The sequence below is a fragment of the Podarcis gaigeae genome (assembly GCF_964106915.1).
Source record: "Podarcis gaigeae genome assembly, chromosome: 8".
Taxonomy (NCBI): domain Eukaryota; kingdom Metazoa; phylum Chordata; class Lepidosauria; order Squamata; family Lacertidae; genus Podarcis; species Podarcis gaigeae.
The window spans coordinates 55,187,942-55,209,494 of record NC_139684.1 but is presented as its reverse complement, the minus strand read 5'-3'; the positions used below and the strand labels follow the sequence as shown (position 1 = coordinate 55,209,494).

The 21,553-nt window shown below is 47.7% G+C and overlaps 1 protein-coding gene across 1 annotated transcript; it reads right to left on the bottom strand.

Annotated features, from left to right (window-relative positions):
* Positions 1 to 920: 920 nt before the first annotated feature.
* Positions 921 to 18,236, bottom strand: PLLP (plasmolipin). Its single transcript, XM_083751553.1, has 4 exons — positions 17,887 to 18,236; positions 6,522 to 6,695; positions 3,536 to 3,658; positions 921 to 2,070 (listed from the first exon to the last, which is right to left on the bottom strand). The coding sequence occupies exons 1-4, from the start codon at positions 18,022 to 18,024 to the stop codon at positions 1,951 to 1,953; spliced, it is 555 nt and encodes a 184-aa protein (XP_083607679.1). The 5' UTR covers positions 18,025 to 18,236; the 3' UTR covers positions 921 to 1,950.
* Positions 18,237 to 21,553: the final 3,317 nt, after the last annotated feature.

Sequence of the window (21,553 nt, the reverse complement as noted above, 5' to 3'; positions counted from 1 at the left end):
AATTACCCTTAGCAAAATTGCAAACCTGATTTTGTGTGTGTGTGTGTTTGTATTGTTTAGATTCCAAAGTAACTGCACCTTTTGACTGTTCCCCTGGTCACTTTTCAGATAACTGCTCAGTCTTGTCTGTATGCTGTTGCTTCTGGGTGGAAGGGAGGACAGAGATTTAAGTAGCAGCTACTCCCATTTTTTAAATAAAACCTTCTATCTACCCAACCATAAAAACAAAGGCAGAAGGAATGGTGGTAGGTGTAGCTGCAGGGGAGAGCAAAGCTGTCCATGGTGAAATGCCCCTTTCTCTGCAGCTATCAAAGGTGCAGTCATCCTGTCCCTTGTTTGCTTCCAGTAGACATTGGAAATGGCTCTTGTCATTGTCTTAAAGGGTAAGGTAGAGGGAGGAGAAGCAAGAGGGCATGATCATAACTCCAAACTCATGGAACAGTTAGGGTGATGCCCTGGTGCCTATTGCAGAGCATTGAGAGCTTGCTGTGGAAGTTAAGGAAGCCCAGGCCTAGTTTTCTGGATGGGAGATTGCCTGGAAAATCCATCAAGGAAGAAAGAGAGAGTGTCTCTAATAGAAGGTGAAAAGCTAGCTGGACCTGGTGTGCTTGGAACTCTTGGTCACAAAGTCGAACTCTGCCTTTTGGAATTTCTTCTGGCCCCCACTTCGTAAGGACTGGAAACTTTTTTGCTTTTTGCTCAGCCATACAATGAAAGAGTTTATCAGGCTGCTGTGCTTGCATAATGCAGTCCAACACAGGACACCCACATGCCTTCCTGAATTGTCTAGACTATATCTGGCAACTAAATAAATGTTTAACAAGTAAAGACAGGCAGAGCCATTCCCCGTGGACTTGTAGTACTGAAGGAAACGAATTAGGTGCCTCTCCAAGCAAGTTCGGTGCTGGAAAGCCCTCATCTGACAAGGGTGAAAGATTTATTTACTTTATTTAAAACAAAACCTTTTTTTAGAAATAAAATACCTGTGGTCTTGTACCAGAAGCATCCTTGCTACTATGGAACACACTGGGTTAATAATTATACATTATTTACATAATGGCTGAAAGTGGCTAGCATAAAGGGAGGCTGCTGGGTTTGCTTTTTTAGTGGGTTTAGTTTTTTGTGAGACGTGCTGGCTTGGCCGTCCCTGGAGATGGGCATCCTCTGGGCTGCTTCGCAGGAGCGTGTCCATCCCTTGATGACAGTGTGGCTCAGTGGACCATCTTCCCACTTCAGAGCACTTTGATATCCCTTTGAACCTGATGCATGCTCAGTGTAGTCAGTTGACACATTCAGCTGCCGGTCATCAAGTGACGGAAAATACCTGTGTGCACCAGGCTTGTGGAGTGTCAAATCGCCGGCACAAATCTGACCCTGCAACGTTGAATGGTCACCACATGCAGTGGCCTTCAGCAATCAGATTACATGCAGCCAAGGCACAGAAAGGCAGGTTCCCCCTTAATTTCAACCACTTGATTTCTGTTTGTACAGGGCAGTCCCTGCAGAAGCATTGGGTCAAAAGTGGCATGAGGTGCTGAGATTACTAAATGGGGTGTTACCTGTGCTGACTCACTGCAAGCCACGAGTCGTCTGTGTGTGTGTGTGTGTGTGTGTGTGTGTGAGAGAGAGAGAGAGAGAGAGAGAGAGAACGAACCAGCCCTTGGGTTGTCTCTTGCTGGCTTTGCTCCATTGATTCAGCTGGCCCTTGACCAGTCTGAGGATACTAATTAGTGCAAAGTATGGGGTGGGATGCTTTAACCAGCTATAGATGGCGTTAAAAACACATACAGCGTACTTGGCAAAGGCCATGCTAAAGCTGGGACTGGGAATAGCATTCAGAGTACTAGGTCTGGAAGGGAAAAGGGCAGAGGGAAGACATCAAACACCCAAAGGCCCCAGTAGCCACTGTCACCCAGTCAAGTTGTGTTGATTAAAAATGGCCCACAGTTTTCAGGCGTGATTAGAAATGGTTGCTTGGCTGGTTGCTGCATTACTCCCATATCCCCTCCAGGCTCGAATGCTGAGGCAGGCACTGACCCCGTAGCCAATCATCACCAGGCAAGCAAAAAACTGCAAAAGACAGGAGATGGGGGCATTAATGTCCCAGGAGCTTAGGTGAGTAAGCTGTAGGTCCATCCTGGGTCCCAAGTCATCGTATGATGATTAGATTGTGAATGTGCAGGCAAAGATTGCAGTGGGATCTACTGATCTACTGAGTTTATTGTAAGCCTCTGGGAGCCTTTTTGGCTGAAGAGGAATAAAAGAGCTTCAGTAGGAAAATGCTGATGAACCCAACATTTTCTGTGAAGATCTCCACTGCCTGCAGTAGAGACAATCCACTTTTCTGCTTAAAATCTCAATTAAAAGTAGCTTGCCTCTTCTGGCAGCTAGAATAGTAGTTTTAAAGGGGGAGATGGGAACTGGTCTTGTGCACAAATCTGCTGGGCATTTATCGGATCGTATGGACAGAGGCCAAATGCAGAAGCTGAGTTTCAGCACTGAAGCCTTTCAAAACAGCCACTCTGGTGGCTGTTAATAACATAAGAAAAGTAGCTTCCAGCCAAGGCGTAAGACTATGTCAATACTCAGCACAACATTCAAGAACCCCACGGCCTTGAGTTCTTAAAATAGGGAGTAAGTGAGATGCAAAGAAGGATCTCCCTCTGAACTGTTAAAACTTCAGTCCTAAATGGATTTAACATAAAATATGTCAATTTCAGCCTGCAGTGGATTTCAGTAAAAGCACAGTACAAAATGATAACCTGGAAATTGAGGGTGGTGTGCCAGCGTGCCCTTGCCTAGCCGAAACTGGTTAACACAGCATTACACATCACCCGTCATGCTGGTGGCTGGCACTGGACTAAGGAGCTGAGTTACTCCAGGGAGGAGGACAGAACACATAATGTAGCTTCAGCTGGATTCCCAGTTACTGAACGTTACCTCATTGCTGGCACTGCAAGCTCTGGATGAGTACACAAAATGATGTACTAGCAAGCTAGCACCACATATTTACAGAAGGCATTGCAGGGGGTGGGGGGCTGAGTACTGTGGGGGCAATCAGGGTCATATAACTGTAGGTATGGTAAAAGGAAAGGGGGGGCCTCAGAGTCATCTGGAGGCTCCCTTCATATTCTGATGGGCAGGGATAGGTGAAGCTCTCAGTTTTGGGTTATCTCAGATTCTCACTTTCCCCCTCATTCAGTTCTCCACATTTTCACACCATTGTGTTCTCTTAAACAAAAAGTCCTCATGAAAACTCAACATTTAAGTGCAAATTTTCTGTAAGTTACACATTTTTCTATGCAATTCCATCTTTGTGGCAAAGCAGTTTCCCCTAAATAATTTTTGTATGTTGTTTTCACCAATGTGTGTACTCTTAGGCACCCTTTACCTTAGCATATGCATTTCTGTGCACTCAACTTCGCTGGATTGCGAAATTCAGCAAACCGCATATTTCAGATGACGGCGTTTCTTCCCCTCCCCGCCCCCCCGGCAACAAGTGCAACGGGGATGCAAGTGCAAAGGGTTAACTCACCGACGCAGAGGCTCTTCTGTTGTAGTCTGGTGAGTGCGGCCAGGAGTACGGCTCAACAGAAGCCGCGCTTGTGATGAAAGCTGTTGCATACAAGACGGACGCAGCAACATTGAATACCACTAGCTGGAAGAAAAAGAAGATGGTCTTGGAGGACATTCCATGAGGTCTAAAGGTGAAGACCTACAGAACATTGGGGAAGGGCTGCAACTCAAAGAAAAGCATCTCCCTATGTTCCTAACATTCTTGACAATTCTCACATCACAGCAGATTGTTCAACTGCAGGTGACCTAGATGCCATGACCTGCCTTATGCATACGAGCTGAATCTTGCTCTTGCCTCTAGCCCTCATGCTTCAGGTGGGGACTGACTGCATCTTTATAATGTGTGCTTTTTCCTTTTTTCTTACAAAAAGAAACTCCGCACGAACATTTTAAATAAGTTGCAAAGCTGCTACAGGAACTAAAGCCTGTATGATCTCACAGGTGTTAGCCAATAAGATGCCCATTTTCTCCCCCGCACGAGGTTGTTCCAGGAGATGAAAATGGGCATGTGTTTCCAATCGCCTCTCCCACACCCAGTCTTCCTCCTAAGCAGCCAGGTGCATGAGTTTGCTGCCATGGCACTGCCCTCAGCGTTCCTCCAGGAATGAAGAGATTTTACTTGTAGCATCCTGCGCTCAAGGAGAATGCAAACAAACTAGCACACTGGTGAAAATTCTAGGGTACAAATCCACAGAGATTGGATAAAATAGTTTTGCTTATCCTAGTAAAAAGGATTCTGAGGATTGTTCTGATTCAGATATATAATACTAGGAAAATAATAGTGTTTATTAGGTGAAGAAGGCAGATGTAACATTTATTGGGTAAAGACAGATGTAATAATTTTAGTTATGGGTTGAAAGCAGCTTTACTGTGTTTGGTTACAAACCTGAGCTAGACCATTGGTCCATCTTGACCAGGCACCCCCAAACTCAGCCCTCCAGCTCTTTTGGGACTACAACTCCCATCATCCCTAGCTAACAAGACCAGTGGTCAGGGATGATGGGAATTGTAGTCCCAAACAGCTGGAGGGCCAAGTTTGGGGATGCCTGATCTAGACCATTCATCTTTACTCTGAATGGCAGCAGCTTTCCTCAGGATCAGGTAAAGACTTTTCTCCATCACCTGCTACTTGATTCTTTTATGTGAAAATGGAAATTTAGCCTGGGTCTCCTGCATGCAATGTTTGTGTTTCACCAATGAGCTATAGCCTCTCCCCTGTACAGCAATCATACATTTTTTTTCAAGCTCTAGAAAAAAAATCCTCTGATTATGCAACTTTGCAGCACAAGTCAAATGTCATCAGTACTGAATGGCTAGCGCCTGCGACCTCACGAATGCACATTCCCCTGAACAGTTCTGTATTTTTTTTAAAAGCAAGCAAACCAACTTTCTTTTTTTAAAAAACAAGGTGAATAATGGTCCTTTAACCACGGTAATTAAAATTAATTTTAGAAAAGACAAAGCAGTCCTCTTGAAGCACTGGCAGACAAGCAAGAGTAGCCTCCAATTTGGTGGTATGTGCTGTTCAAACTGTGAAGCTAGAAGCAGTCAACATGTTGCACCAGCCTTAATATTTATGTCTGGCTTCATCGTAGATGAAAAAAGCACATGCAATTCTCTGTAAGTGAGCTGTGTGGAGGGGACCCTTTCGTGGATCTGTTCCTGATTGATAAAGGTCACTTAGACTAGGATGTTCTGTGGCCAAAACAAGTGCGCACTTCGCTGATTTGCACAGGACCAACTGCAAGAGTCGCCCATTCAGTTTTGGAATTTTGGCAACAGTTTCTGCTTAGATGGCTGTAGGAATTCTAGTCATACTGGTTATGAAAGTGTAACAATGAGAGCACTGTTCCTTTCCTGTCTCTGCCTTCTGGACTGGCAGAATGGGGAGGTGGCACTTTGCTGTTCCACAGAAGAGAAGGGACTTGCTGAATTGCTGCAGAAATGGAGACTTAACTGTTTCCTGCAGGACTCATCTAAGCTGATGTCCCTGGTGCCAGGGGCAATCTTCACCTGCTGCTGTTAGAAAGCTGCAAATTCTGCATCACCTCCCTAAGGCCCATTTTGCATTTTTTTTAAAAAAACAACAACAACCAACAATACTTACATTTGAACACAGGGCGAAATAAACCTATCATTTAATTCTACTAGATCAGCTGGTCCTGTTAACATCAGAACCTATCCTGAGCAAAAAAGGTTTATATGCCTTACAAATGCCTTTTCTCTTTCCTGCGATAGCTGCACAAATTGCAATCAGGCATTAACAGCAGAAGAGAGGCACAAAGGCTGCTCTCTAAAGTATGTGCTCCCTAAAGTTCATATGTTGGTAACCCTGAGGCTGGTTTACTGTGATGCACTCTATGGGGGGCTGCCCTGGGCCTCGCCCGAAAGCTCCAACTGGGGCAGCATGTGGCAGCCAGACTGCTGATGGGCGCACATAGCTGCCAACATGTGACACCCTGGTTAAGACAGTTGCACTGTCTACTACTGAGCCAGGTTTTAAGCTGAGTTCACCCGCTGGAGGCAAGTAGCTTTTGTGTCAATTTACAAAGCCATTTTTGCCCTTTACACGGCTTTCTGCCATTTTGATCGATTGATTTCCTGGGGCCTCGTGTACACACGCTTGCCCACGAGCCAAATTGCATAAACGGAGAGTCACCTATATACTGTTGCAAACTGCTTTGATTTTTTTAATGATGTAGCAGTGCATACATTAAAAATAAATAAACTGATAAATAGGGAGGCAGCTAGGCTTCCAGAACTTAACAGGAAAAGCCAGACTTCCTGCCACCCCCACTGCCCTCCTAGTGGTTTGATCTACAGTTCCCATCAGCCCTCAGACAGGCACAGCTGAAAGCTGTAGCCCAAACCATCTGGAGGACAGTGGGGGGGGGGAGGGCTTGGGGTGAAGGGCCCCAGGCTGAAGAAGGGTATTGGGTACTCACCACAATAGGCCAAGGAATCATGTAGAGCTTCGCCTGAAGTTGGAAGAGGTACATCCCAAAAAGGATGACCGTTACCAGCCAGAAGAAGATAGCGACAAACATCACCCACCCGTAGGAAGGGTACGGTTGGTAATATGTGTCTGCAATGAGTGCCCACACCAGGCATCCCAGCACCTGCACAACAGAAAAAAGGACAGTGACAACTTTTGATAGTGAATGATATTTTGCAGAATTGGAGTTTGAAGGAACCCCAAGGGTCATCTAGTCCAACCCCCTGAAATGCAGGAATCAAAGCTAAAACTTCCATGACAGATGACCATCCAAGCTCTGCTGAAAAACCTCCCGTGAAAGCCCACCAGCTGCCGGACATCTTTTCCCGTCAGAAAGTGCCTCCTGATCTTTAGTCAGAATCTCCTTTCTTGTCATTTGAATTCCTCAGTTCAGGTCCTACCTTCAGGAGCAGCATTAAACAAACTTGCTCCATCTTCCATGTGATAGCCTTTTAGATACAGTGGTATCTCGGTTTACAGATGCTTCAGGTTACAGACACTTCAGGTTACAGACTGCTAACCCAGAAATAGTACCTCGGGTTAAGAACTTTGCTTCAGGATGAGAACAGAAATTGTGCAGCATTGGCAGCGGAAGCCCCATTAGCTAAAGTGGTACCTCAGGTTAAGAACAGTTTCAGGTTAAGAACAGACCTCCGGAACGAATTAAGTTCTTAACCAGAGGTACCACTGTATTTGCAGGGAGCTATCATTTCACCTCTCCATCTCCTCCAGGCCCAACTCCCTCAACCATTCCTCATAAATAAGGCTTAGTTTCCAGACTCTTGCTCATCCTAGTCATCGTCCTCTGCCCACCTTTCAGCTTGTCAATACCCTTCTTAAACTGTGGTGCATGTCGTCTGAAAGAGGCGGTAGGTAAGCTCCAACCCCACCACACTACTGTACTTCACTCCCAGGGCAAACAGGCATTGCTGCAATATGGTACATTTCACTGTGGCACACAGTTCCACTGAATTTATTCCTAGTGACACAGATGTGCAGAATAAAGGCACCTGGCAACTTTGGTGCAAGCTCTTCATTCTCTCTCAAGTGCCAATGCAATGTACTTCAGGCGCCTGCAAACCGCCTCATGGTGTCTGTGTCCATGGTTACATAGGCACACTCTTGGCTTCTGCTCAGTCACTGGAAGCAATGTTCTACCTCCCTAGGGGCTTGTTGCCCATTGTCTCTTTCCTGGCTCTGGGGCCTAGTGGGGCACAGCTCCTGTCTGCTCCTGCTGCCGCCTTGGCTAAGTCATCCAGCCCCTTGGCTGCTAGAGAGTAAACAAGCAAGCAATTTTCTGCCCACAACGCACATGCAACCATAGAAAAAATTAAAAAACAAGAAGCAAAGATGCACATTGAAAACGTTGTCATAAATAAGATTAACAATAGGAAATGACTGTGCAGACTCCCAGCTTGCAGGGACTGGTTGGTTTCTGCACCCCCAAAGAGAACATCAAGTTCACTGGCTGGAGGCAAGTAGCTTAGAAAGTGGAGGCATCAGGTTAAGGAAGAGGACACCTCACATCATCTCCAAAGTATTACTATCCCTCTGACAGGGAGGAGGTAGAGGAGGAGAATGAGGCAGTTAAAGCAGCTGGCCAGGGGCTTGATTTACCGCCGGTGACTCCACAAAAGTCTTTCATTGCTGGTGGCCATGAAAGAGGTGCTATGTGGCCAAAGAGACATTGTCTCCGGCATAAACACTCTGGCTCTCTCCTGTTGCTTCGGTCTGGACAATGCCTTCTCTTTCAGGCTTCTCCTTCCCTGCCTCCACAATAGCTATTAAGAAAAGAAATATATTGATGATGATGTTGCGGTTGGTACAGGAGGCCGAACGCAGTTGAAATTCTGCTCTGGGCTTGACTAGAGGTGGCCAGCCACAAATTTGGCATGTAATTGATGGCAAGTGAGGGGAAGGGGGTTCTGCTTTCAAGGAGGGAGGAGAAAGGAGATATTCCCATGGCAGCCAATTGCCCGCAGCAGCCTGGCTGCCGCTGACTTCCGTCGTTAGTCCTGCTATATTAACTTTAGCAAAAAGATAAAGCTGTTTTCAATCCAGCTTGATAGTTATCAGATTGCCCATTCCTTGGGGCATCAAGCACAGCCATGCACGATCCAGCACAAAAGGCTATTGAAAGGCTGGCACTGGCAAGGCACTCTGTAGGACCCACATCAGACTGACTGCAAACCGAAGTGTGGAAGAGAGGACGACAGGGGTGGGCCAATAAATCAACTTTGGTTTCTCTCAGCTTCTCTCTTCTTTTTATCTGAAGTTTAGTTCTCCGAATGTCCATATCAGTTTGTAAAAAAAAAAAAAAAAAAGACAGGATGAAAGTCTGCATGAAAATTCATCAACAGCTTAGTGCAAATTTATCCTAATATATTTGCAAAGCAATTTCCCATAATAAAATGTGGTTTTTATAATATTGTTATCAATACATGCACATTAAATGGCTGGAGAAATTACACTTCAAAATTCAGAGAAGTGTACATTTCAAAGGATGACTACTTTAGTTCACACTCTGTTTTGAAAAGTTAAAAGTAGGTAAGTCTGCCTTTAAAGAACAACACAATCAACTTCTCCCCCACCCCATCTCTGGCTGGACGAAGCCCTGTTCAGCCCTGCAGGTTTGCAAACAAGTAGGAAAGTAATTGGTCTCTCACAGCCTTGCAGGCGGGGCGGTTATCAGAGGCAGTGGCAGCTGGGCTTTGAGACCCCTCAGGCATCCTCCTCTGTTGTGTGCATCATATCTACAAGCATGGTGCAGCAGCAGTAAAGGATAATGCAATTATAACCTGCATCAACAGAAGTCTAGTGTCCAGATCAAGGGAAGTATGTAATAGTACCACTCTATTCTGCCTTATGGGACACAGGTGGCGCTGTGGGTTAAAGCCTCAGCGCCTAGGACTTGCCGATCGAAAGGTCGGCGGTTCGAATCCCTGCGGCGGGGTGCGCTCCCGCTGCTCGGTCCCAGCGCCTGCCAACCTAGCAGTTCGAAAGCACCTCCGGGTGCAAGTAGATAAATAGGGACCGCTTACCAGCGGGAAGGTAAACGGCGTTTCCGTGTGCGGCTCTGGCTCGCCAGAGCAGCAATGTCACGCTGGCCACGTGACCCGGAAGTGTCTCCGGACAGCGCTGGCCCCTGGCCTCTTAAGTGAGATAGGCGCACAACCCCAGAGTCTGTCAAGACTGGCCCGTACGGGCAGGGGTACCTTTACCTTTACCTTATTCTGCCTTACTCAGACCCTTGGTCAGTCCTGTGTCCATTTGTGGACTCCATGGTTTAAGAAGACTATTGACAAGCTGCAGTGTGCGCAGAGGAGGGTGACCAAGATGATACAGGTTCTGGAAATCAAGTCTTATGAGGATCAGTTTAAGGACTTGGGGATGTTCAGCCTGGAGAAGAGGAGACTGAGAGGAGAAATGATAGCCATCTTCAAATATCTGAAGGGCTGTCCCTGGGTAGATGGTGCAAGCTTGTTTTCCACTCCTCCTGAGGGGAGGACCTGAACTGATGGATTCGTGTAACAAGAAAGAAGATTCTAACTAAACATTAGGAAGAACCTTCTGACAATAAAAGCCATTTGACAGTGGAACAGACTCCTTTGGAAGGTGGTGGACTCTCCCTTCCCTGGAGGTTTTTAAACAGAAGTTGGATGGCCATTTGTCAGGAATTCTTGAGCAGTGATTCCTGCATCTCAGGGGGTTGGGCTAGATTACCCAAGGGGTCTCTCACAACTCTGATTCTATGAAGATTCATACCCATAATACTATCAGGGTGGTCATAGGCTTTCAGTAGTTTTTACATATGGAAAAGTTTGGGGGCAGATGTACTGCATGTCCAGTTAGTGCATGCCCCTGAAACTATATATGTTCTGGTTTGCCTGTTTTTTGTCTCACTTTCATTGCCCTCTAGTCCAGACGGCAATAATGCAATGACATTGAGGAAGTGTCACAGAACATTTCCATTCACTGCCTCCTTCCCCACCCCCACCCCCATCCCACCCCTCCTCTCTACCTACTGATCCAGCTCCCTTTGTTTCTTTCATGGATACATTCCAAAGAAGCAAAAAACAAAACAAAAAGCAAACAAATTGTGGGCACGGCAGCTAATACCAGCCGTTTTCATTGTGCAGAGGAGAGGAGGATAGCTTGGGTGCCTGGTCAGTTGGGGAGGGCTTTGGGATATGAATATTTTTACAACTGTCACTTTGGGCAGAGATGGGTGAATCCCAGCTGTTTTCTCCCACCTTTGCCATGTCACTGTTTGCTGTTCTGTGCCATGCAGAGTTGGTCCTATCATTGAGCAGAGTGAGGCAACTGTTTCAGGCGTTTGGTTTGGTGCCACATAAAAAGGCACCCTTATTAACTATAAAAAAAGAACTATTAAAGCGCCCAGAAACTGCTCAGGAGGAGGGAAAATGAGAGCGACTTAGCAATGAAATATAGCATGATAGAACTGGGGTGATGGCATGGATGTCATGTTTGGATTCCACCCCCAAACATAGAAGGAACGAGTCAGACCAGTCTGTTAAGTGGCCCTAGCCAAGTCCATTAAGCATCTTTTTACATGACTAAAGAGTTGGCCCAGGACAGGTGTGTTGTCATAGAAATTACTGGCTAGTGATGCTTCCAGAAGAAGGGGCCAGACTTTCCTCCCTCACCTGATTGGAGGCAATGTCATTCTGGGGGTAGGAGAAGAGTAGGCCAGTCTTTTCTAGTCTTGTCTGAAGCTGGGAAGACACAGGTGTGCACTAGCACCTCTGAAGTCTCCCATTACTTGGGGAGTGGGGTGCATGTAACAATACGAATTAAGGACAGGGCAGGATAATGGAGCCTGCCTCTGCGGTGTGCAACCACAGCAAACCTAAGCTGAAAGACATGTTCTTAACCCCCTGGAGTTGTGTTTTTACCATACACATTCCACGCACATGCTTAAAACAAGACAATGTGATATTGTGGAATATGATCAGAGAAATCTGAGAGAACACTCAACTATGAAGGCTCACCTTCTTGAGATAGTTTGTCAGTCTTTGGTTTCTCTCTCTCTTCTTAACCCCACAGAATTATTGTGAAAATAACATGGGGATGAGAGAAACAGCCACATGCGCTCTCCTGAGTTCCTTGGAGGAAGAGGCAGCGGCAAAGGTAAACATGAAAGAACAACAGCTGAAACTCCCACTAGGAGATAATGAAAGGGGCATCTGAAGGGGCACAAACTTACCCCAGAGCCCCACTCCTCCCCCCACATGCCTCTAAGGGCCAACCTGGGTGGTATTTTTTTGAGGAAGCATGAAGTCAGAAGAAGTATCCTCCTCAATAGGTGCGGGCTGACCTTCACCTTGCCAGATCTACCTTATTCTTCACTAGGACCCTGAGGCCCAACAGCTGGGACCAGATGCAAAATCGTTGGGCTGCCGGCTGGGGTGTGGCAGCTGGGTGCTTATTTGGAGTATTGAAGAGAAGATTGCAGACCAGTGCAAAAATACAGGCTAAGCTTCCTTTCCAAGCCACTGCTTCACCTGGGATAGAGGCTTTAACATGACAACAGGTGTTGACACCCCATCAAAGAGGAATTTTGGGTCTAGGCAGCATTAGTACCAACTCCCTGGAACCCTGGGTTCCCGAGCACCCACCAAATTCTCCTGGGTGCCAGGCACTCAAATTTTGGCTACAGGGCCATGCACACTGCATGGCACCCACGGCCCCGGACATCCATGGTCACAGGGCCAAGTTGGCACTCCTGCTGGGCAGACAGAAGGTTGCCAGGGTCACTGGGTGGAAAGTGACAGGAAAAGAGTGTCTTAAGCAAGGTGTGCTAGGAAAAAGAAGGGAGAGGCTGGCTGAAGGCTGGTTGGGAGATGCCCAGGTTTGACTCCAGGGTTGCACTGCTGTGAGGAACAAGCGCATCTTGAAATGACCATGCTTTAAGTTCTGGATTCTTTCCATGTAAGCTGAAGATGTAAATAAACTATATTTCTTAAAGCTATCACAGTCTCTGCTGCATCATTTGTACTAATCCTGGGTGAATGCCTGGAACCCTGGGAAACTTGCTATTGCTCAGCAGAGAGTGGGGGTGGCACCCAACTTTTGTAACAATAGCTTTATTCACTCTTTTTAATATGTAAAGCCAAAAGCAGATGCTTTTGGTTCACACCTGATGTAACTTGTATTTTTTTCACATAAAAAGTTCAGTAAAATAATGGGAGGGGGAATGGAACAGGCAGAAGATCCTTAACGAGCTACTCATGGAGCCTTATGAAACCCACAGTTTCAGCTCTTGTTAGAAACTGTTCTTCTCTGTCTGCTCAAACTCCTCGTTAGCCCAGCCTGTGCTGCTTTCTGCAGAGCACTGACCTCAGACTCTGCTGCTGCTGCTGCTGCAGGTGGGTTGCCAAGTCAGAAAATCATCCACAAAAGTTCTTTTGTCCGTCCCCAAGCTTCTGTGGTGGTGCCACCAGGGCAGGACTTGGGGGCAGAGGTCTGGGGCCCAAGTCAGCAGATCAAGCTGGGGGCAGGGGGGCAAAATGCAGAAGGGCAGATGCTCCACTTATTTCAAGAATGTGGCACAACACACATCACCATCTAAAATACCTCCCACCCCAGTAGGATCAGGAAGTCTAGAGCATGGAATTACATAACTGTACAAATATTGCACATTTCCAGTGACTGAACTAGGGAAAGTCCAGAGGCCCAGTTTGCAAATAATATGAAGCTAAACAATGACTTTTTGAATTATGGTGCTGGAGGAGACTCTTGAGAGTCCCATGGACTGCAAGAAGATCAAACCTATCCATTCTTCAGGAAATCAGCCCTGAGTGCTCACTGGAAGGACAGATCCTGAAGCTGAGGCTCCAATACTTTGGCCACCTCATGAGAAGAGAAGACTCCCTTGGAAAAGACCCTGATGTTGGGAAAGATGGAGGGCACAAGGAGAAGGGGACGACAGAGGACAAGATGGCTGGACAGTGTTCTCGAAGCTACAAACATGAATCTGACCAAACTGCGGGAGGCAGTGGAAGACAGGAGTGCCTGGTGTGCTCTGGTCCATGGGGTCATGAAGAGTCGGACATGACTAAACGACTAAACAACAATAACAAATGATGACTAAGTGTGAAGACACAGGAGTGTGGGGACTTAGCAAAAATAATGCTGCTTCATTACCCCCACTCCACCCCTGCTGTTGTACCATGGTTTAGCGTTACATCCCAACCCTGGTTCATGGTTCATCTCCCCCAGCCAAACCACAAGCAACACGCCAAGAAGAAAACTTCCCCACAGATCATGGCTTGCATGCAGAGAGACACCAAAGCACCAGCCTGGGTTTGGACACAATGCTAAGCCAAACCATGGCTCAGATCTAGTTAGCGCAGGAGGAGGAGGAAGAGCAAGGTGGATTACGAACAGCCCAGCAGGTGGTACAGGGCGTCAGCTTCCTCCTCCTCTGACTCAGTGCTGCCATTAACAAATTCAACAGGGAGGAGGCAGAGACCAAACCAGAATTAGTTGGCACCACCACTTACTAGCTCTGGCGCCACCTACTGTTGTCCTCCCACCCTTCGCCTCAGCTTAGCTGCCACTGGGTTTGGCTTGGCGTTATTTCTGTAGGCTTTGATAATTACAAGAAAGGAGATTCTGAATCAACATTAGGAAGACCTTTCTGACTGTAAGAGCCATTTGACAAGGAAATTGACTCCCTCAGAAGGGGGCAGATACTCCTTCATTGGAGGTTTTTAAGCAGAGGTTGGGTGGCCATTGGTCAGGGATTATTGCGCTGTGATTCCTGCACTGCAGGGCATAGGATTCGGTGACCCGTGGGGTCCCTTCCAATACTACAATTCTACAATTTCATGATTTCTCTCTGCTTCTGGAGAGACCTTTACACCAGGCAACTGCCCTTTTCCACTCAAGAGGTAGATGCCGCTATGCTGAAATCAAGTGAACCTTAGGTGCACAGATATAATCACACTTTTTAGCAGCCTGGAAGAAATGAACACACTCCTATTCTGTAGTCAAATTCATAGAATTGTAGAGTTGGAAGGGAGCCAACCTGCAATCCAACCCCCTGCAATCCAACTCAACAGGCATGTTTTACAACTCTCCAACCCAGCTGTGGACAATAGTTAATTTACTGAGGGGAAAGGAAAGAACAACCCCTTTATCCCCCTGACGTTTGCTATGACTGTGTGGCTAAACTGTGAAAAGAGCCCATTAAGGCTGAATCTCTCTACATCCACCTTTGCCTACCTGTGCTCTCCATCCCTTTGGGGCCACAGGCCCCATCAGCCCCGGTCAGGAGAGTTGGGCTCCAAAACATCTGGATGGGTGCCAGACTGGCAAAGACTGATCTACACACACACACACACACACACACACACACACACCAGAACTAATTTGTGAATCTCCTCTTGCAAATTTCAAGGCAATTTAAAATAATGCAAGGAAAACAACTAAAATAGGTTTTAAAGGAACACAACAACCCCCCAACCATTAAAGGTAGGTTTAAAAACAGTACAAAGACTGACATCACACACACTGCAGCTGGGACAAAAATGTCTCCAATTGTTCCCAGAGAGCACAAATAGCAGGAACTTCTTGTATCTTAGCCAGCAGCCATGCTGTTCCTCAAAAGAGAATGAGGCTAGGGGGTCCAGAGGTGGTACAGGACCACCTTAACCACAGGAGGCAGAAGAAACAATTCTTCAAGGCTTCCCTTTTGCAAAAACAAACCACACCAAAACATCCTATCCAAGTCCTTTGTTCTCAGGCCATTTTGGAGGGTGATGAATAGAGGCTTTGCCCCACCCCCATCACCTTCCAAGACATGGATGGATAGATTGTCTGTAGAAAACCCTACATGATCTGCACTGGAGGTGTGTTGTGCTGTGTGGGTGGGTGATGATTTTATTATTTATACCCCGTCCATCTGGCTGGGTTTCCTGCCTGCCTACCTGCCCCCACCACCCCAATGAACCCCTCCTTTTCTGACACATATCTATGCCCTGTGAAGCTGGGGAAAGGGAGACAAATTCTACCCAGAAGCCTTCCCCAACCTGGTGCCCTCCAGATGCTTAGGATGGCAATTCTGACATTCTATTCATTTAGGAAATTTCTTAAATTGCTTCATACTAAAAAAAACCCCACCCTCAAAGGAATATACAAACAAAAGTTATATGCAATACATTCCTAACATGGGTGTAGCCAAAAGGAGGCAGGGAGGGGGAGCAGCCCTCCCTAAATCAATAAAAATAGCATAGCTAACTAAGGTTCTGCCCACCCCCCACAAAAATCCTGGCTACACCCATGAATCCTAATCAGACACACTCTCATTGTGCTGTCCCCAGAAAAATGGTGGCCAGGATTTGGTTATTCTTCTGAGAAGACAGTTTGCAATTAAAATATGTCTTCCAAAGTGTCGTTGCCTGTTGAATATCCACCAGAAAGGAGTTCCATAACAGGGAAAAGGTGTTTCTTAGAAACACTTCTCGCTTTACACGTCTGCTATGGCTGCAAATATTGGTCTAAAACATCAGGACAACACCAGTTAGAAAAACCTACTGTGCACTTTTAGAGTGTGGGGTGGGTTGCCTCTTATGACACAAGTTTGGGGAAAAGTTTGTCCCTCTTCTGGAGTCATTCCCAGCCAGCCAGCCACAAACTTGGAGGGGAATTGAATAAACCCTCAGTCACCTTCTATCAGAACGAGAAGTCTCCTGAAAATGTGTAGAAGTTGCCTCTCCTGCCCCGCCTCCCCCAAACCCAGCTCTGGTATTCCAAAGCAGTGTTTGACCCACCCACAGCCCCCCAAACAATAGAGTCTGTGCTAGTTTTAATAAATCTTCTGTGTGTGGTTTTAGGAGAGGCTGGAGATGGTTTATTAGTGTGTGCACACACAGAGTGCCAAGGTGCATAGCACTTTACAAAGAAGGAGAGACCCTGTTCCAAGGGGCTTACAGTAAATAGTTAGAAAACAGAAGCAATGGAATCATAGAACTGCAGAGTTAGAAGGGACCGCAAGCGTCATCTAGTCCAACCCCCTGCAATGCAGGAATGACGGGTGTCCTACTCTGTTCCTCTGTAAAGGTAAGAGCTGGCTTAGAGCCACAATCTGGAAATGTTTGCACACAAACAAGAGACCTGCGTGCACAACAGCTCTGAGCGCAGGTGTCTGCAAAGTCCCTTGTGAAATCAATGGCTATTATTGGAAGAAGGGAGCCCAGAAAATGAAATCATTTGGAAAGCCAACTTCCCTAGAATTCAAAAAAGTCTGAGATGACGTTAGTATATGCGGAGCGGAAAGCTCTCCTCCATCTCTTGGCTGGGAACTTGGCAGGGATGTTATTGTTACACAGGAGATAATTCCAGAATTCAGTTCTCCCACCTGTAGCCCAAAATTACGCAGGCGAAAAAGTATGCTGTACATACTTAGGAGCACTCTTTGCTTTCCTTTTTACCCAAAGTATTTTCACAGCAAGCGCCAAGACATTGATGTGGAAGCCCGTTACCCCTACGCAGCCTCCAATTTTTCGCAGGTAAAATTAATCTGCATTGGAGCAAGAACCAGTCCTACCTCCCTGGGGCACCCTGCACAGCCACTTCAAGGTGCTAGTCCCCGTTTTCAAGCCCTTTGCTGCTTGGTGCAAAGCAGAAGAGGGCAAAGCAAAGCAGCAAGCAGGTGCAAGTGACGCTGCTCTGCCCGACTTCATTCTACATCTCGCTATCATCCCTCCACGCTGCCCACGATTCTTCTGCCCTGGGGTCAACCCACAAACCCCCAGCCTGGAGAGAGGGCTTCATCCGGGAGTCTTTTCCAGCCCTCCTTGGAATCACAGAATCATAGGACATGGAAGGGACACCCCCCCCCCAAGAGTCATTAGTCCAACCAGCAGCAATGCATCACAGCCAAGGAATCCAACCTCTGCTTAAAAACCACCTGCTGAAGACCTTCTGCATGTCAAGCAGCTGCTCTGCCGCTGAGATAGTGCGGTTGGGCAGCTCAACTGGACTTCTGGAAGCCCTCTTTCGACGGTAAGGGTTGTTATCAGATGACTTCCCTCCTTTCAGAAGTGGGGAGCCAGTTCTGCCGGATTTGGACCCCCCTCCATGTTCCGACGCCCCTCCCCGCGCTCAAGCCAACGAGCGAGGGAAAGAGATCCTAGCCTGACGCGCCTGGCCGCTACGGAGTCACTAGGCTAGGACGGCACTCTGCGCGCGCTCAGAGACACCATCTTCTCGGAAGACGCCTCTCTCGGCCGCAGGACCCGGGAGGAGGGATGGGAAAAGGAAAGAGCTTGGGGCGGGGGTCGACTCACGATTTCCACGATCATCAGGACCCCGAAGAGGGAGCGGAGGAATTCGAGGTCCACCGAGGAGGAGCGCAGCAGCCCGCCGCCCTGAGCCCCGGCGGGGGTGCTGGTCCGGGTGCTGACTTTGGCCGGGAACTCGGGCATCCTGAGGCTGCGGTCGGAGCCCCCCGGAGGGGGATCGGGCCACGAGAGGGGCCGGCGGAGCGGGGAGCCGGGCTGCTGCTGCTGGGGCTGCCTCGGAACGCTGGTCCCGGTGCCTCGAAGGCGCGTCCGCCGAGCACAAGCAGCAGGAGGAGGAGGCAGGCAAGGCAGGGCAGGGCAGGGCCGCCGCCGCCGCCGAGAGCCCAAGCCCCCGGAGGGCGAGCCCAGCCGCCGCCAGGCAGCCGGCTTAACCCTTTCCCGCCCTCGGGTTGCCACCTTCCTGGAACAAGCCCTGCGCCGCAGCTTTGGAGACCGCAGCTTTCTCAGCAGGGGATTCTTTCCTTGGCATCAGGACGTCGGTCTTATCATAGACTCGTAGAATCATTTAATTGCATAGTTGGAAGGGACCCCCAAAGGTCATCCAGTCCAACCCCCTGCAGCGCAGGGAGCACAGCTAAAGAATCCCAGGCAGACAGGAGTGCCAACTTGGTCCCTCGACCGTGGGTGCCCGGGGCCATGGGTCCCATACAGTGTGCATGGCCCTGGCACCAAAATTTGTGGGTGCCCGGCCCCTTCATGCGGAATTTTGTGAGCCCCAAGGAGTTGGCTCCCATGCTGGCAGATGGCCTTCCGACCTCGGTTTAAAAATTTCCAGTGAATCGCAGAATCATTGTCTAATTGTAGAGTTGGAAGGCCCAACTCAACACAGGAGTCGCCTTTTCTTTCTCTGCCAAGGACCTTTACTTTGTGCCACTCCTCAAAAGCCTCCCTTCTCCTCCTGACATAGCAAAATGGGGGGGGGGCAGGGAGGAAGCTGAGTCCCCAGAGATCCTTACTCAGGAGGAAACGCCTTTAACCACATGGGCCTTACTCCTGGATGGCAAATTATGTTAATTATTGACATAGGAAGCTGCACTGTAATGGATCCAACTGATGGTCCATCTAGGTTAGTATTGTCAACACTGACTGGCAGCAGCTGTCCAGGGTTTCAGGCAAGAGACATTCCCAGCCTTACCTGGAGATGTTGCCCAGGATCAAACCTGAGACCTTCTACATGCAAGGCAGATGTTCTAGCCACTGAGCTACCCAGCCTCCCAAGGATGCCTGCTCCTTCATTCTTTTTGATAATGACATTCACCTTAGTAGAATATTCATGTATTTGTGTTGGTTGTCAATCCAGCCCTCTCTACCTGCAGAAAGGGCATGAAAGGAGCATAGAAATGCCCCTGCCTCACCTTTGACCTTTTCCCTGCTTCTGAAGAACCACCTGCCACATGAGCAAGAAAGGATGGAATCCTAAGCACACTTTCTGCAGAGCACGTCCTGCTGAACTCAGTGAGATTTACTGAGGAAACATCTAGAGTCAGGTGTAGCTAAACTTTTCCAGCCTGGGGGCTGCATCCCACTGCTCAATCCCCCCAGTCAAGTTTCTTTGTAAGGCAATGATCTTAGCTGACCACTTCAGTGTCCTCATCAACATCCCAAAAGAATAAGCCAGGCTGCAAGAGCTACAACCAAGTACTGGTGCTTTCTAGGCTAATGTATGGGCCTTCCCACCCCCACCCCACCCCCACCCCTAGCTGTTGGGTAAGAGAACAATAGCCAGAGGTTGTGTGTGAGCTGAGCTGGAAGCAGGCTGGCAGCTGGAGACAGAGACATGCTTGCTCTGTGCTGCATCCAAAGATGAGACTAATGGAGATGCAAGATCTGATGGGGCGTTCATGCTGGGAGCCCCACTATCTTGCGCTCAGGTTGTGTATATGTGTAAAGAAAACCATATATCCTAAAGCAAGGGTCAGCAAACTTTTTCAGCAGGGGGCTGGTCCACTATCCCTCAGACCTTGGGGGGGGAACTATTTTTTTTGGGGGGGGGGGAATGAATGGATTCCTATGCCCCACAAATAACCCAGAGATGTATTTTTAAATAAAAGGACACATTAATCTAAAAAAAACCAAAAAATGATTTGGACTCCTTGGCAGGTTTTGAATAAACATCCACAAATTTATTAGTAGAATATATGACAGATAAGGCAATGATATGTACAATTTTACAATATGCAGAGAATAATATATGCAAGCAAATCAGGGAGGGGAGCTGAGGGGAGCTGGTGGAAGAGAGAGGGATGGGGGGAATAAAAAAGGGGGGGAATGTAATTGGTTATATTGATTGATAATTTGTTCTGTTAAAATTGTTTAATAAAAATATACTTTAAAAAACAAACAAAAGGGACACATTCTACTCATGTAAAAACACGCTGATTCCTGGACCGTCTGCGGGCCGGATTTACAAGGCGATTGGGCCGGATCCAGCCCCCGGGCCTTTGTTTGCCTACCCATGTCCTAAAGATACCATAGCCTCTACCAACCTTTATTCTAAAGAGACCAAACTCTGGTCAAGCAGTGGAACCTCTGGATTTTCTCAGCACTTGGAGATTGGGGTGGTGAGTGTCCTAGTCTCATTCCTGAGCAACAACATGCAGAGCTCAGTGGAGTGGAAGACCAGCCAACCAGAAGAGTCTCTGAGGTGTACTTACCTGGAGGCAGAGTCAGCATCCAAAGTCAGAGTCAGGCAAACAGCAATCCATGTGGTCAGATAGTTCAGGGGTCAGGGAATCCAATGATCAAGGCTCATGAGGATCAGGAAGTAGCACAGCAGAGCCAAGAACTACAAGCTTGGCTTCCCACATCTGACTACTGCTGGAAGCTCTGCTTAAGAAGCCGGAAGCCAGCTGATTCTCATCAGACCTTCTCCATGTCCTTGAAGGCTGATCAGCGGCAGGTGGAGTCATTCCACTGTCTCCCCCTTCAGGCTGCTATTCAGCTGGTGAAGCTGACTCCTGGCCCATGGCAGCAAGTAACAATATCTGCCGGAGGGGAGCCACAGGGATTATTTTATTCCATCATGTGAGCTGCTGTGCTTTTTGTGGTTGGACAAGGAAAATTATGTGACCTTACGTGTTTCTGTATTTGCATTGGCTGCCCAGGAAATTAAGAGCCAAAGTTGTGGGTGTCTTTTTTTCATTGTTATGGCTTACAAATAAAATTGTTACTACTTCTACTTTGAGACAGGTTCCCATAAATGGTGGGTGTGGTGTCACCCTTATAACAGAGTCCATCCCTTCCACTCATAAGGAAGCTGGCTTGTGCCAGCTCTCAAATCTCAAAGCAGACCTGGAAAGTATGCACGGACACTCTGCCCAGGGAACACCGAAACCATTGGAGCTTCATGCTGGAGACAAATAATTTTCAACAGAGCAGAAAATGGCCTGAGAAACACACCACTCTGTCCGGCATACACAAACATTTCCTTTGTCCCAGGTTGCCTCTGATCAAACGGGTTTGGCAGGTTCTCAGAAAACTATGCAACCCCCACTCATTTAAAAGTAAAACAGAGCCTTTTCTGATGATAGACTGCACTAGTCTGATGCCCTTGAGAGCAGGCACCCCCAAACTCGGCCCTCCAGATGTTTTGTCCCAACATCCCTGACCACTGGTCCTGTTAGCTAGGGATGGTGGGAGTTGTAGTCCCAAA

Excerpts from the sequence above, each read along its gene's own strand:
- PLLP (XM_083751553.1), bottom strand. The coding sequence starts at position 18,024 with ATGCCCGAGTTCCCGGCCAAAGTCAGCACCCGGACCAGCACCCCCGCC. Across the intron at positions 6,696-17,886 it reads TCCTGATGATCGTGGAAATC|GTGCTGGGATGCCTGGTGTG; the intron begins GTGAGTCGACCC and ends TCTGTTGTGCAG. Across the intron at positions 2,071-3,535 it reads ACAGAAGAGCCTCTGCGTCG|TTTTTTGCTTGCCTGGTGAT; the intron begins GTGAGTTAACCC and ends TGTCTTTTGCAG.